We start from the raw sequence: 15,538 nt of genomic DNA, 5'->3' as shown, positions 1-15,538 counted from the left end.
AGAAGTCCCTGGGGGGGTGCAAGTGCTGATGGCAGGCTACGGCGCTGAGGATGAGGCCGTTGCCCAGGAGGGCAGCCAGGGAGATGCCCAGGAAGAGCCAGAAGTGCAGCAAATGCAGCTCCCACCTGTCTGCCAATGCCAGGAGCAGGAACTGGGACATTGAGCTGCTGTTGCACATTGGTTGTTCCTTAGCACAGGGTCTGTTCAGAAAAGGAAACAGAGGAAACAGTTAGGACAGACCTCTGGGAAAAAACAACTCCATTTCGAAGGGAAATGGATATGTCAAATGTCACCAAATGCACACCAAGGAGTCAGTTTTGCTCTGCTGCAGTGCAACATGGACCTTTTTTGGTAGACCTCTCACCCAAACAAGGAATGTCAGATGTAACAGACCTTGAATACAAAAGTGCCATCTCTTCCCCCATGACTCAAAAGAACTGTGGCATCAGAGAAGAAGCTCAGTCTGATCTCAGAATAATTTTGCCTGTGTTTTCTATTTTTACCATCACACCTGGAGAAGGTTCTTTTCCACTGCAGGAATCCTCATTTCTATGGCCCAGCACACAGTGCCCAGCAGCGCTGCAGGGAAGGGCCCCCAGAGTTGCCTGAACGCCCCCTCCCCCAGGCCTTGGGGGCACTTGTCCCCCACTCCCTGCCCAGGACTCCGCTGCCTGGAGCTGTCCCTGCCAGCAGCTGCTTCTCTGGGCCCAGGGCTGGGCCCTGGAAGTGCTGTCAGAGGCCATTCCAGCCCTGGGGGTTCAGCTCTGCCCTGCAGAGCCCTCTCAGCAGCACAGGGCACTGCCCAGGGGCAGCTCTGCCTGGGCAGGCTCTGATGGCAAAGTCAGAGCAACACTGGGGAGGCTGGTAAAGGTTCACTGATGCTGCCTGTATGGTATGGTGTGGTGATTTCTTATAATCCCTGCTTTATTCACTGTAACATTATTAATATAATAAATAAATAAGTCCCATAGGGACCGTGGTGAACACCAACGTGGTGGGGTAACGAATGTCTTTATTCAAAGAGTCACAACTTTAAATAGTAGTTTCAAATGAACCCACGTCACACAGGTAACTTCCTAAGCCAATCCCATACAAACATTCAAGTGAGCATGTGCAACAGAGTCTTAAAACTACAATTCCCAGAATACGTCAGCAGAACCTGGTATAACCACACCCATATTTCCCCCCTTTTTAATAATAACAAAATACAGAACAGTGCAATTCTTAACAAAACATTCTTCACTTGACATAGTAAACCTATTTCTTATTTAAACCTTATATTCCTAAAAGTTCTATGCAACTGGGTAGAACAAAAACCTTTATTATCTGAGGGTTTGCCTATAATTGGGGAAAACTAACTTTATTAAAGGACAAGGAAAAGTTTAAAGGAGGAACATCATGTTCTGATGTCTTTTGAAGGTGATGTGTTAGAGGTAGTGTTTGTCTCAGATATATTTTGTAAGGTGTATATGGTTTTCATACATTCACGCATCCACACAATCTCTCTGTCATTCATTCATTTGGTGGCCACCGTTCTCTCTTCATTCATGCATACTTGCAACTTAACAACTCTTAAATGAAATTTGTTTGATTCAGCACTTACTTAATCTCATGCATATTTTCGCCTTGTACTCCCTCTTTGTTTTTGTTAATATTGAAAGTTAATGAATTTGAAGGTATAATACTGGCAAGTAGTGTGCATATTCCTGAGTCTGCAGTTAAAAAAAATCAATAGGTAGGTTACTATTACAATCCGTTACTTAATAACAATAGAAATCTTAAAGATGCTAATTACATTACTTAAACAAAATAGCTATAATAATCAAACTTATCTAGATGCACTTAAGAATTTAACAATTTTAAACAATACTTAGTAAACCTCAGTAATCTAAACAGTGTTATAGGGAAATTAGAAACTTAAAAGTGTATCAATAAGGTAAGTTGAATTCTTCTCTATTATCAATGTAAACAGAAAACCTAAGGATAGGCAACTAAAAGATTTACGTAAAAAACAGTCAGTACATTTAGTGTTGTATTGCTTCGGCCCCGGCTCGGGTCGCTGCCCCCCTTCACGGGGGGTGGTGTTACAGTCGGAGCCGCTGCGGTTACGGCGTGGTCATGCCGCTGGCACCGCTCTTCTTTCGGCCCTGGGATTCGGAGAGACTTGTTGTGCGGCGGCTCCAGTACCTGCCACCGCTTGCGCGGTGCAGGGCCATCTACCCGTCGGAGTCCTTTCCAGTCGACCCGAAGCCGGCCGCGGGGTATTGCCGCGGAGGAAATGTGCCTGGCCGGCCCATCCCCGCGGAGACTGGAGTTCAGGTTTTGGCTGGGCGGGCCGGCCGGCGCTCGCGCGACCGGGGTACGGGTACAGCGCATGCCCAGCCGCGCCAGGGTGTCTCCGGGCTGCAGACGGTGCATTCGAGGGGCCGCGCCGGCCCCGCCGCTCCCCGCCATGGCCCGGGGGGTGCTTCAGGGGGTCTTGGTCCAGCCCCGCCCTCGTGAGAGGACCACGCCGTGGCCGCTGCCGCCTGGCCTCGGCTCAGCGACGCCACGCGCCGCCAGTTTCGGTGTTCATTGGGGCCTGGCCCCCGCACCCCCGGGGTAACCCCGCCACCATTGCCGCCGTCGCTCCCTGCAGCCGCCAGCAAGGTGAGGGCCGAGGCTGCGCCGCTTTCAGGCGCAGACCTCCCCCCCGTCCGTTGTCCGCCTGCAGCTCCACGGAGTGGCGCACCGCCCTCGGCCCGCCTCGCCGCGACCGCCTCGCGCTTTGCCAGTTCCGCGCTCTGCACCGGCACCGGTGTCTTCTTCAGCTCCCGGCGCCTGGGCACGCTCCACACGGCCCCATGCAGCCGGGTCCCGCGCGCCGCCGCCCACATTTCACGCGCTCTGAGACGTCCCAACCCCGCTCCTCCGGGTCGTCCTGATGGTTGTCGAGCACCCTGGAACGGCCCGACGCAGTGCCCGGCATCTTGGGCGTGCAGTTTCTCAGCTGCACCAGAAAGTTCACAAGCGACGTGGTGGCCACTGCGGGCCTCACATCGCCGCTGGCCACGGGCGGGACGCACACGCCGCCGGACACGGCTCCGTCCGGGGGAGTGGCCATGGCCACGGCCACCGGCACAGAGTCCCTTTTGCCGGCCGCGCCGCCCTCGGCTCCGTGTGCAATCTCGCGCCACAGCCTCGGCACATGCCCACTCGGCCGCCCGCATCCCCGCGCGTCTGGGTCGTCTCGGTTCGGAGTCCCCTGGACTCCATCTGCAAATCTGCACCAAAGTCCCGGCGCAAGTCCGCTCGGCCGTTTGCCCCGCTGCCTGGGATGGCCGCGGCGCCACCCCATGGCCCCCCCCCAGGCACGGCGGTCCCCTCTCCGGGCCGGGACCCCACGCGGAGCCATGCCAGGAGCTCCACACGGGTCGGAGGCGCGGCGGGAGCGGCCGCCGACCGCGGCAGGGTCCCCGCGCCCGGGCCACCGCCCTCCGCTCGGCCACTCCTCGGCCGGGCCCCAGTTCGCCCGTGGCCCCCGGGCAGAGGAGCCCTGTGGCTGCGCCACTCCAGCTCGCCCCGCCACGCCGCTCTCGGCGCCCCACGCCGCTCTAGCGTCCTCGCCCCGCGCCGCTCCGGGCGCGGTGCTGCCCGCAGCGGCTGGGCCGGGCCCGTCTCTCTCGGCGAGAGCGGGCGAGGCCGTCGCGGCGGGCATGGGGTTCGCACCGGCGCTGCCGCCCATGGTCCCGGCTCCGCTGTCGGAGCCGTCCACCTCGCCGCCCATAGTCCCGGGCGGTGCCACGCCGATCCATCCTTTTAAAACATCGCACCGCTGCCGCTGGCAGGCACAGCAGCTGCTGCCTAGTTACCCGCCTGCAGCACGGACCATGGTCTATGCATGCCTCCCGCAGAGGCAGTCTGTAAGGTGACCACGAGAGAGGAAGACAAGGTACCACGTCCTGCTTTTGGCATGGGCGATATGGCACCCCCCATGCTCCAGTGTGGATTCCACGTGTTTGCAAGGTTGCAATGGCCTGGGGATTCAAAGTCCATTCCCTTCCACCAGTCACACAATTCACGACACGCGCCTTTCTCCCGGGACCCACGCATCCGTGAAAATTCAGTACAAAAAGGTACATTCCAAGGTCCCTTGTCCGAGCTCTCGGCACCCCCCCCCCCCCTCTCTCCACATGGTAAGACCTCGTGGAGGTCGCTACCCGGGCATGTCTGGGGGGGGTAGAGACTCAAGGTTTTCCTTTGTGGACGAATTTTCTTGCGCGGGTTTTAAAATATCTATTTTCTTCTCCTCTGCTTTCTTTCCGTTTCTCCACCCCCCTCTCCAAGTAGTTTCACCAAGAACTGTAAACAGTACCAGTCCTAAAACAGTTATTTTCATCAGTTTTAAAAGTCCAGCTATTTTATGTCTGTAAACTTGTCTCCAAAGTCCTTTCAACTTTAAGCTTAAAGTTGTTCACGTGAATGAAAAGTTTCCATTTTTTCTGTCTTTTTTCTTTTTTTATTTTTTTTTTCTAATTTTTTCCCGCCCTCTCACCTGGACGAAGGTTTTTCTTCTTTCTTCTTTGTTTCCGAGAGCTTTCTCTCCAAATGTAGGCAAATTCCCACCAAGATTTTCAGGCCTTTACTTCGAGCTGAATTGCGGTTCCTCCGCAGACGCCCATCAGAGTTTCCTTTTCTCTGGTACCTGGCGTATATGACTTTTTAATGGCAAGTGTCCTTCAACTTATATTAAAGTTGGTACCTGACACCTGTCCATAATCTCCCTGATTCAGGGCAAGGTTTATGTCCCTGTTTGGGATCGCCAAATGTAGCGTTATTAATATAATAAATAAATAAGTCCCATAGGGACCGTGGTGAACACCAACGTGGTGGGGTAACAAATGTCTTTATTCAAAGAGTCACAGCTTTAAATAGTAGTTTCAAATGAACCCACGTCACACAGGTAACTTCCTAAGCAAATCCCATACAAACATTCAAGTGAGCATGTGCAACAGAGTCTTAGAACTACAATTCCCAGAATACGTCAGCAGAACCTGGTATAACCACACCCATAATTCACCTCTAGGAGAAAAAGACTTGGAATTTCAGTGCCTTCTCCTGGATTGAGAGAATAATTTCTACGTCCCTTTGCCTACACAGAAAACCCAAAGCAAAGGTAGAAAGGACAGGGCACATCCCAGTCAGGCAGCCTCTGACTTCCTGTGCTTCATTTAAACTCTTGTAAGATCTCCTTTAGTCATCTGGAGCTGTGAGTAGCTTTGAAACCTGCTGTCCTGTGAGATTGGAAGGATCCTGCTCTGCCCTTCCAGAGGTTGCTGATTCCCCACAGCCCTTCTCCCCTAGCCCTGGGAGAAGCTCCCCAGCCCAGCTGAGAGTGCCCCTGGCAGGTGGCAGAGTTGCTGCCCCGGCACAGCCCCTGGGCTGCAGGACCCTGCTCTACAGGACAGCTTGGGGAAGCCTGGGGGGCACAGCCCGGCTTCACAGCCCTGCAGGAGCCCTGGGAGAAGGGAACTCTGCTGGCATGTGCCTGGGATGGTGCAGCAGGGAGTGGGATGTGCCAGTGTTAGGAGATCTTTGCACAAACTGCAGACACATTGCCCTTCATGCTGACTTACCATGAGGAAGCCTGGAAAGATTCCTCCTCCAGTGGATCTTCCTCTCGACTTCCCTCCCAGCCCAGGGCTCTGCGTAACCTCTCTCTGCCTTGCTTTTGTGTCCTGGGTGCTGCAGGCAGTGCCCTCAACCCTGCTGGGCTGTGCAGAGGAGCTGCTCCTGGGCAGAGCTGTCTCTTTGAAGCTCTTCTTAGTTGCCAGGAGCTGCCTGCATGCCAGGAGCCTGACCCAGCTCAGCAGCACAGCAACAGCCCCCAGGCATTTCATCACCCTCAGAGGGGAGGGTTAAGGGAGGTTTGATGATCTTTACATGAGACTCAGTCCCTGAGAGTTTGCAAGAAGTCAGAGATTGAAACACTAAAGTTTCTTGCAGTGCTAATGAGTCTCACTGAGGGACACAACTGAGAATGCGTCCCCAGGTTCCAGTTAGAGCAAAAAACTGCAGACAGTGATGACAAGGATGGACAAGCAAGGCAAAGGTGGCTCTGACGCTGAAGAAACATTGACTTGTTTCCTCAATCCAAAGGACCAAGGTCTGACCCCCAGCCCTTGGGAAGGCAGATCCTGTCCCTGCCTCATTGCTCAGGGCTCTTCCTGGGCCACTGGGATGTGGGATGTGCAGTGCCAAGGGCAGGATGATGGGGTGGCACCTGCCAGGCTACTGAGCAGGGACAAGGAGGTCAAGAGGCCCCAGGGCTGCAAGGGCCACTTGTCTCCTCCTGGCATCAGGGACACAGCCAGCAGCCATGGCCAAAGGCCTGCAGAAGGTGGTTGTGTCAGGGCCTTTCAACTTCTGCACAGGCCTCTCTGCTGTGCAGCCCAGGCTGTCCTACGGTGTCCATGCCCTGCCCCTTTCCCTGCAGGCTGTCGTCATCCCCCCGGCTGCCCCACCTCGCTGGCCCCTTCCTGCACTGACATCTCTGCGTCCTCCCTGGCTCTTCCTGCACACACAAAGCCTTGGGCTCATCCAGACTCCTCCTGGTTGATGTGCTGTACCACAGCACTGCCCTTAGAGTGAAATTCTTTTCTGCTCTTGCCAGCCTGGACCTCCCCAGCTGCACTTGGCATTAGTTCTTTATTGCTCCGGCTGTTTTCTGCTACATCCACCCTATCTGAAGTGACTCTTCAAGCACTCCCAGTGTTCTTCTCTGCTGTCCTCTGTCTGCACACCACTGAACACACAACTCCTTTGCCCCTGTAAAATGGCCATATGTTTGAGATCTCCAAAGGCCTTCCTGGGACATCTCTGAGCACTCTCCAAGGTGTCTGCAGATGAACATATGGTGCTCATAGTCTGAGATAGTCACAGGGATATGTTTTACCAAGGCCTGTAGTGGCAGAACACGTGGCTTTAAACTGAAATAGGGGAGCATTATATTGGCTAAAAGGAAGAAATACTTACCAATGGTGCTGGCAAGAACTGCAGCAGAAGAGGATGTCCCATCCATGGATTTGTCCAAGATCAGAACCTTTGAGCAGCCTGAATTAGTGAAGATGTCACTCTCCATGTCCAGGGGTTTGGACCACATCAGCTTTTATCTCCATTCCAAGCCAAACCATTCTGTGATTCAATAATCAAAACTCCTTCTCCAAAGAATTTCTTTTGCTGGGACATGAATTCCCATGTTTTTGGAGAAGGCATTTTAAAAAGGTAAAAAATCAATTCAAATTAAGTTCCAAAACCTCTGTGTGAGAGTTTCACCAAATGGGTCAATGGCAGAGCCTGCCAGGATGACCTTGCCAGTTTAAGATGAGGAACTGTGTTTGGGGTGTGAGTCTTATATTGGGCAACAAGAAATCACATTTGAAGACTGTGCAAGACCTGTCATGGTTTCTCTGGGGAAGAACCAAAGGAAGGGAAATGGTGGGATCACAGTGGTTTGTGAAGGAAAGGGTGTGAGAAAATAGAGAGAAAAGGGCATGAAAAAGATGGTCATGGTAAACAGGAGGATGCTCAAGACACTTCTCAGGCCATGCCCTGACACTGATCCCCACAGCCTGTCTTGTTTTCTTGATAACTCCATTGCCAAGAAGTTTCTGTGGGGAGGGACCTCTCTGCTCCTGGCACAGATTGTGGCCCAAGTTCTATTCCCTGAAGCAGGAACCACAAATATTCAGTTCTTTGGGGGACCAGACTCTGCCCAGACTGGGATGTGTGTTGGGAGCACAAAACAATGAAGAAAATGCAAATCTAAGCACACAGATGGAGGGGTTTGTCCCCCTGCCAGAGGAACCACGGACACTGCCAAAACTCAGGGAGACAAGGGAACCCCAGGACACTGTGGAATCTCCTGGAATCAAGGGGTCATTGGAATCCACTGGGACCTCCTGGAACCAAAGGGAACATGTGACACTGTGGAACCTCATGGGATCAAAAGGACATCAGGACTTTGTGGAACGTCAGGGAATCAAGGGGCCAGTGTGACATCACAGAACCTTTTGGAACCAAAGGGGACCAATGGGACATTGTGGAATCTCATGGAATCAAGGGACCATTGTGACACTGTGGAACCTCACAGAATCCAGAGGCCATTCTGATTCTGCAAGGCCTTATGGAGTCAAAGGGACCATTGGGACACTGTGGAACCTCATGGGATCAAGGGGCCTCTGTGACACTGGGGAAAATGATGGAATCAGTGGGCCATTGTCACACGGCAGGGCCTTATGGAGTCAAAGAACGTTGGAAACAGTGCAAGCTCATGGAATCAAGGAGCAATTGTTGCACTGCAGAGCCTCAAGGAATAAAGGATCCAATCTTGGTTTCAGATTTTGTCAACAAATTAAATTGAAGGAATTCCAGAAGTGTGATTGAAGTACTTTTGTCCCACAGGTTTTAATGATTGGCAAAAGGAGAATATTTATATAAAATGAATCATTTATACTTACAAATGATCAGAAAAAATATCCTAATTAGAATTATTTACTACACAGTATAAAGGCTAAAACTACTGGCAGTGCAGTATAAGATAGGATAGTGCAGTATATTGAAGCAATTCTGGAAAGAATTATATTAAAATCAACAAAAAGAAATAATTACTATGTAGAGATCTGATGTCACTTACCCAGACCAATGGTCATGGGGAGATTTCTTTTGGTCAATCTTGGCGAGTGTCCTTGGAGGGCGTCCCCAGCCAAGGCAGGAATCTCCACACATATACCCCAAGAAGGGCTGTGTTAGAAGAAGCTGCCTGAAGGAAAGGGGACTGGACTGCTCTAGTATGAAGGGACTGACTGCTCCTCACAAATGTCCAGACCAGTTACCAGCTTCTCTGTCACATCCCTTTCCACCCTCTGGGGGAAGAACCTTTTCCCAAGATCCAACCTAACCCTGGCCTGACACAACTCCAGAACATTCCCTCAGTGCTGTCTCTGGTCCCACCAGAGCAGAGCTCAGGGTCTGCCCCTCCTCTGCCCCTGCCCAGGGAGTTGTGACTGCAGTGAGGTCTCCCCTCCTCAAGAGCCGGGAGGTCACTTTGCTGTCCTGGGGGCTCCATGGAGACCTCCCAGGGCTCATCCTGCACAATCTCCTGGAATCAAAGGCTCTGTGGGGACACTGGAGGGCCATGTGGAGTCCAGGGACCATTGGGACACTGGGGAAACTCATGGAATGAAGGGACCATTGTGACCCTGCAGGGCATCGTGGAACCTTGTCTGTTGGGAAACACAAAAGGATGTGTGGGGGTGTTTAACTGACAACCAGGAGAATTTTGGAGAGGGACCTTTACACACCGAGATATTGATGTGTCCACACATCTCTGCCTGGGTGTGGGTGTGAATTGACTGTGGTGTGAGTGTTGTTATTGTGAATCTATAATTCAGTCACTTAAATTTTAGCAAATGCTATTGAATTCCTTGATAACTGTTAAAATGCTCAGTAATTAAGTCCTACTAATCTCTTTTGCCCCCTTATCTTTGTGTCAAAATCCTTTGCACCCTGACCCTCTTGCATTTCAAGGCTCTGTGTAAATCATTCTTTTTTCATAAAATAATGGGTGTTTTTTGTGACGTCCACATGGAAATCTCCCTCCTCAGCTAAACTGCAAAACCACTCCAATTAGTTGTTGAAGTCTTTAAGATATGAAGACAATAAAAGGAAGAGAAAGAAATTGTTTTTCTGTATTTAATGAGCCCCACAGTGTGTTTAGAGACAAGTCCATCATGCTGAAGTATGAGAGAAGATTTATGAAGCTGCTCAAGAGCTGTCTCTTTGAAGCTCTTCTTGGTTGCCAGGAGCTCCCTGTGTGCCAGGAGCCCGGCCCAGCTCAGCAGCACAGCAACAGCCCCAGGCAACCCTTTCTCTGCCCCTCTGGGCTCCCTCCACGTGTCCCTGTGGCTCCAGGGGAACCTGCTGGGACACAGCTGAAGGAAAGAATGATGTTCTTCTCTCAGCTGGCCACAGACACTTCTTTCAGCAGTGTCATTTCTCCAAACAGACACAGAGTTAAGTCCAAGAGTCCCCTTTTCATGTCCCATCCTTAGACAGGAACCCCAAAGTGCCCAGGAGGGATCTCCTTCCCCTGCACTGAGGAAAGGGACTCAGCTGAGTCAACAGAGGTGTCTCATTGTGGCTCTACAGACCTGGGGCCAGAAGGACACTCAGCTCCCTCCACAACCCCCATGGGCTGGGATTCCTCCTGCCCCACTTCAGTGGGCACAAAACAGGCACCTGCAGGTGACTCCTTATCCCAGTTCCCCGGCAATGAATGAAGAGCAAAGCCAGGAGTGACCTGCTGGGACACAAAGCCCTGGTTCCTTCTGAGGGGCCAGAGGGGACCGAGATTCCTGCTGAGAACTGCAGGCTCCAATGGAGCAGTTCCCAGGGACAGGGCAGCAGCTGTGGGATCTTCTTGGAGGCTGCTGGGACATTGCTTTGGCCAACTGAAGTGGCAGAAGGTGCCCCCATGTAGGACAGGGGAACCTGTCACTGTTCCTTCTGTGCAGGGCAGCCCCTGGAGGTGCTCAGGTGACCAAATGGAGTCAGGTGGCACAGGGAGAGAGGTCTCTCTCCTGTTCTTTATCGGGGTATTTTCTCATCTGCATCTGCTGCTCTCAAAGAGGAAGAGTTGGGCATGGGTGTGAAAAGCAGTGTCAGCCTGGGCTGTGGTGCCCATGGAATGGGAGGTCTCACCTCCCACGGGGAAGGGTAATAGAAGAGAGCAGAGACTGGAGTGGAGAGGAGCAGACTTTGCCCGAGTCTCGTGACTTGGAGTGGGGGACCCACTCGTGTGAGAAACACAGAAGGGCAGCAGAGCTTAGTCCAGCTGCTCTGCAAGGACAGTGTGTGGCAGGTCCCAGACTGTGCACACCAACAGTCAGGGAAAGAAGCAGAGCTGAGAAGGGGATGAAGGGCAGATCCCAGGGGGTCAGAATCAGTGCACAGAGAATACAATACCAGACTCCCCACTTGGACCAAGTCTGTGGGACACACAAGATGGGGGCTACTGAAGAGGGAGGAAATGTAAACATGATTTTTTTTTTTTTTTTAAGAAAACATCAAAACCATAGAAAATAAGAACATGTACCTAAGGAAAGACCTCTTTGTTCATGGGTGTTATGGCACACAGTGGGAGTGTCAGTCAGCAAAAAATATTAAACAATTAAACATCACGGACTGTTCTTACGCAAAAATCAAATCCCCTGCATGAGCAGGAGAGCTTGAGGATCTATGGGACCTCACAGAAGAACTTCCCCAGGGCATTGCCCTGGCACAGGGGCAGGGAAAATGTATTGGCTGTGTGCAGAAGAGCAGTGACAAACCCAGAGGTCCAGGCAGCTGCTACCATCTGGGCACAAGCTCTGCTGCCCAGGAGGGTCCCATAGTGCAGGGGTTTGCAGATGGCAATGTAGCGGTTGTAGCACATGATGGTCAGGAGGGAAAACTCTGCTGAGATGAAGAACAGAAAGAAAAAGGCCTGAGCAGCACATTCTGTGTAGGAGATGTTTGTGGTGTCCCAGAGGGAGTTGTGCATGGCTTTGGGCACAGTGGTGCAGATGCAGCCCAGGTCTGTGAGAAAGAGGTGCAGCAGGAAGAAGTCCCTGGGGGTGTGCAGGTGCTGGTCGCAGGCTACGGCGCTGAGGATGAGGCCGTTGCCCAGGAGGGCAGCCAGGGAGTTGCCCAGGAAGAGCCAGAAGGGCAGGAGCTGCAACTCCTGCCTGTCTGAAAATGCCAGCAGGAGGAACTGGGCCATGGAGCTACTGTTGGGCATTTGCTGCTTCCTCAGAGTGTTTGGATCTGTTGAGGAGGAGAAGTCAATACTGAGTTAGACCAGGCTGCTGCAGCCAAACAGGACACGTCTCACAGCCACCCCACTCTCAGGCTCTCTCTCCTCACTCACACCTCCCTGCAGCTCCCTCCCCTGAGCTCTGGCTGTTGCTGCCTGAGGGCACCATTGGAAGCAGAAACTCTGGGATGGGCTCCCAAGGACTCCTCCTTTCTCTGCTGGCAGAGGGAACTTGGAATGCAAGGTGATCTCTAATTAAATGTGCTCCTGATACACCCAAGAGCTTCTCAGATTTGCTGTTTGCAATTTGCCCAAATGAAGGACTGAGGGAATTCTTTGTGTTTGTTCCCCAGTTGCACCAGCCACAGGTAGGAGTCGTTGTGGATGTTGGAAATCCCTGACATTTCCATTGCACTGCAGGTCAAGTCTTGTGGGTTCTGAGGACACAGTTATGGTCCCTCAGTGCAGAGAGAAGAGCTGCTCTGCCCATCAGTCTGTGCTCAGCTGCCCTGTCATGGCAGCTTGGAGCTGGAGGAGCATCACCCTCCAGTGTTCCTCTACAGAGAAACTGCACAGGTCTCCAGGAATCCATGTCCAAAGAACAGATTGACACACTCCTCACCTTTTCATCTCTCCCCTCCCAGAGTAAGACACAAAATGCTCATTGCAGCTGCCCAGAGCATTTCCATGGATTTAGCACTGAGGAGTTTACTCCAAGGGGATCCTGTGCAGCAAAGAGATACTATGGCAGAGCTGTGCCCTCCTGGAGGGCACCTACAGCCCTGCAGGACACCCAGGGAAACAGCTGAAGAGCCTAAAGTTGCCTGGAGGGAAAAAGGGCACCTTACTCCCACAGACACATCTCCACAGCAGCACCCAAAGAGTTTGTGTCTGCACAGGAATCTGCCCCCCCAAACCCCACAGTGGCTCAGAAAAGCCAAGGGTGAGAAGAAGGGGAGTCCAGGTAGCAGGGGATGGCAGGGAAATGCCAGAGTGCTCCTGCAAAGGGAGGTGGGACAGACAGAGACAGATGGAAATGAGGGTCTTGTCCTTGCCTGGGCTCTGGCTGCTGAAGGGCAATGCCTAGCCTAGCCCCCGTGGGCCTGAGGGTAGAGGTTCTACTTGGGCTGGCAAAGGAGCCCAGGCAGGAGCTGCTCAGGGAAGGGCTCTGTGCCACACACACAGGCAGGGAGGGGCCACATCCCCCTGGCCAGCACTTGTGGCAGCAGCTGCCTCTCCCTCCCTGCCTGGGTGTGTGTGAGGAGCTGTTCCTGCCAGCAGCCCCTCCCTGTGCCCAGCTCAGCTCCCTGCCAGTGCTGCCAGAGCCCATGCCCAGCCCAGGGCCCAGGGGCAGCTCTGCCTGGGCAGGGGCTGCAGGGGCAGGTGTTGGCAGTGGATGTGCTTCCTGAGAAGCGCCCCTGCAAATGGTAGCGTGCACAACTGAAGCTGGGAGGAGCCCTGAGCCTGCAGCTGAAGGGCCCTGCCCAGCCCTGCCCTGCCATGAGGGCTCACCCTTTCCCCCCACCCCTTCTCCCTGCAGGGCCATGGCAGCTCCTTGGCCGGGCTGAGAGCTGCCCCTGGCAGGCAGCAGAGTCCCTGCCCCAGCACACACAGCCCTGGGGAGGCAGGACCCTGCTCTGCCCCACAGCCCTAGGAACCCCTGGCTGCACTCTCACCTTCCCACCCCACAGCCAGCCCTGGCAGGGTTGCCATTTGGCAGCTGCAAGAGCCACTTGCAGCAACTCACCTGCACTGCTCTGCAGCCACAGCCTTCCCGTGCCAAAGGGCTGCCAAGGTTCTTCCCCTGAGGAGCTCTGCCCTGTCCTCCCAGCCCAGGATCCCTTTCACCTCCTGTTCCCTTCTCCTGTCTGACCTTGCTGCCTGCAGCTCCTGCCCTGCTCTGCCATAGGACCATTTCCTCTGCACTGCAGGGACTGGGAGAATCCTTCTGATAGATCGTACAAACTGTGGGATGTGACAGCTTTAGGAGATCCCTGCAGGAAGGGAAGTTCAACTATCCTACAGCCAGAGAATTCTTCATTCAAATCCTGTGAATGTTTCTCGTGTAGTTAGAGCTTAGTCCCCTCCCAGCTCAGGCTGCCTCATCTCTGCCTTCTCTTCTGTGCCGTGGGTGCTGCAGGCAGTGCCCTCAGCCCTGCTGGGCTGTGCAGAGGAACTGCTCCTGGGCAGAGCTGTCTCTCTGCAGCGCTGCCCCCTTGCCAGGAGCTCCCTGTGTGCCAGGATACAGCCCAGCTCAGCAGCACAGCAACAGCCCCAGGCATTTCATCACCCTCGGCGGCTTTGGGGATGAGTCCCTGAACATCAGACCCTGAGGAGAGTTGAGGAACCTCTTGAGAAACCAAAGTGAGATTCAAACTGTAAAGTTTCTTGTAGTTTTAATAGGTCCCACTGAGGGACTCAACTGAGAAAACATCCTCAGGACTGTGTAAGAGCACAAACCTGGAAACTGTGATGACAACTCAGAGAATTACAAAATCACCAAGGTTGGAAGAAATCTTCAAGATCTTGTGATCCAGCTGTCAACCAGCATCACCATAGTCACCCCTCAACCATATCCCAAAGTTCCATATCCAGATGCCATCTGAACGCTTCCAGAGACTCCACCACTTCCCTGGGCTACTTGTTCCAACGCCTAAACACTCTCAGTGACAAAAGCATTTTATAATATCTAATCTGAACCTCACCCAAGGCAACTCAAGGCCATTTCCTCTCTTGCTCCCACTAAAAGCTTTGTAAAAGAGATCGACCCCTGTTCCCCACTAAAACCTCCTTTCTGGTCATTGTAGAGAGTGATGAGGTGCAGTCTGGGCTCCCCCCTCTGCAGACTAAAGAACCTCAGTTCCCTCAGCTGCTCCTCATCAGACATGTTTTCCAGACCTTTCCCCAGCTCCATTCCCTTCTCTGGACACACTCCAACCCCTCCAGGGCCTTTTTCCACTCAGGGACCAGAATTGGACACAGCACTCGAGGCGGGGCCTCCCCAAAGCCCAGCACAGAGGGGCAATCACTGCCCAGGTCCTTCTGACCACCCTGTTCTCCAGAAAGGCCAGGGTGCCCTTGGCCTTCTTGCCCCCCTGGGCACACTCTGACTCATATCCAGTCACTGTCAAGCAGCACCCCCAAGTCCCTTCCTGCTGAGCAGCTCTCAAGCCCCTCTGCCCCAAGCCTGGAGCGTTCCAGGGGGTTGTTGTGACCCAAGTGCAGGCTCTAACACTTGGCCTGATTGATGCAGCCTGTCCAGATCCCTCTGCAGAGCCTTCCTGCCCTCCAGCAGATCCACACTCACACCCCACTTCGTGGTACCCACGAATTTCCAGAGGAGGCACTCGATCCCCTCATCCAGATCATCAGTAATGATGTTAAACAGGAGCAACCTCAAGCCTGAGCCCTTGGGAAACCCACTAGTGACCAACCCTACCTGCATTTCGTTCCATCCCCCACCACTCCCTTGGCCATCAGCCAGTTTTTCCCCCAACAAACAGTTCCCTTGTCCAGACCATGAGCAGCCAGTTTGTGCAGGAGATGCTGTGGGAGATGGGGTCAAAGGCTTTCCTGATGTCAGCACAGACACATTCCCAGCCTTTCCCTCAACTGCTGAGGCAGTCATTTGTCACAGAAGGAGATCAGGTTGGTCAGGCAGGACCTGTCTTTCCCAACCGCACGCTGGTTGGGCCTGATCCCCTG

General features: G+C 53.3%; 1 protein-coding gene across 1 annotated transcript in view; it reads right to left on the bottom strand.

Moving 5' to 3' along the window:
• LOC114070182 (olfactory receptor 14J1-like) overlaps nucleotides 1-11,818 on the bottom strand; it is a 15,841-nt gene extending 4,023 nt beyond the window's left edge. Inside the window, exons 1-2 of the mRNA XM_027907427.1 lie at nucleotides 11,322-11,818; nucleotides 4,742-4,748 (exon numbers count right to left, since the gene is read on the bottom strand). Coding sequence (XP_027763228.1) covers nucleotides 4,742-4,748; nucleotides 11,322-11,818 — 504 coding nt within the window. The remainder of the gene's footprint in view (nucleotides 1-4,741; nucleotides 4,749-11,321) is intronic.
• Nucleotides 11,819-15,538: the final 3,720 nt, after the last annotated feature.

Source organism: Empidonax traillii, unplaced genomic scaffold (assembly GCF_003031625.1).
Source record: "Empidonax traillii isolate 1590-97213 ecotype Southwest subspecies unplaced genomic scaffold, ASM303162v1 scaffold1460:size212889, whole genome shotgun sequence".
Classification (NCBI taxonomy): domain Eukaryota; kingdom Metazoa; phylum Chordata; class Aves; order Passeriformes; family Tyrannidae; genus Empidonax; species Empidonax traillii.
Note: the sequence above shows the minus strand (reverse complement) of the source record. Positions and strands in the feature narration are given on the sequence as shown.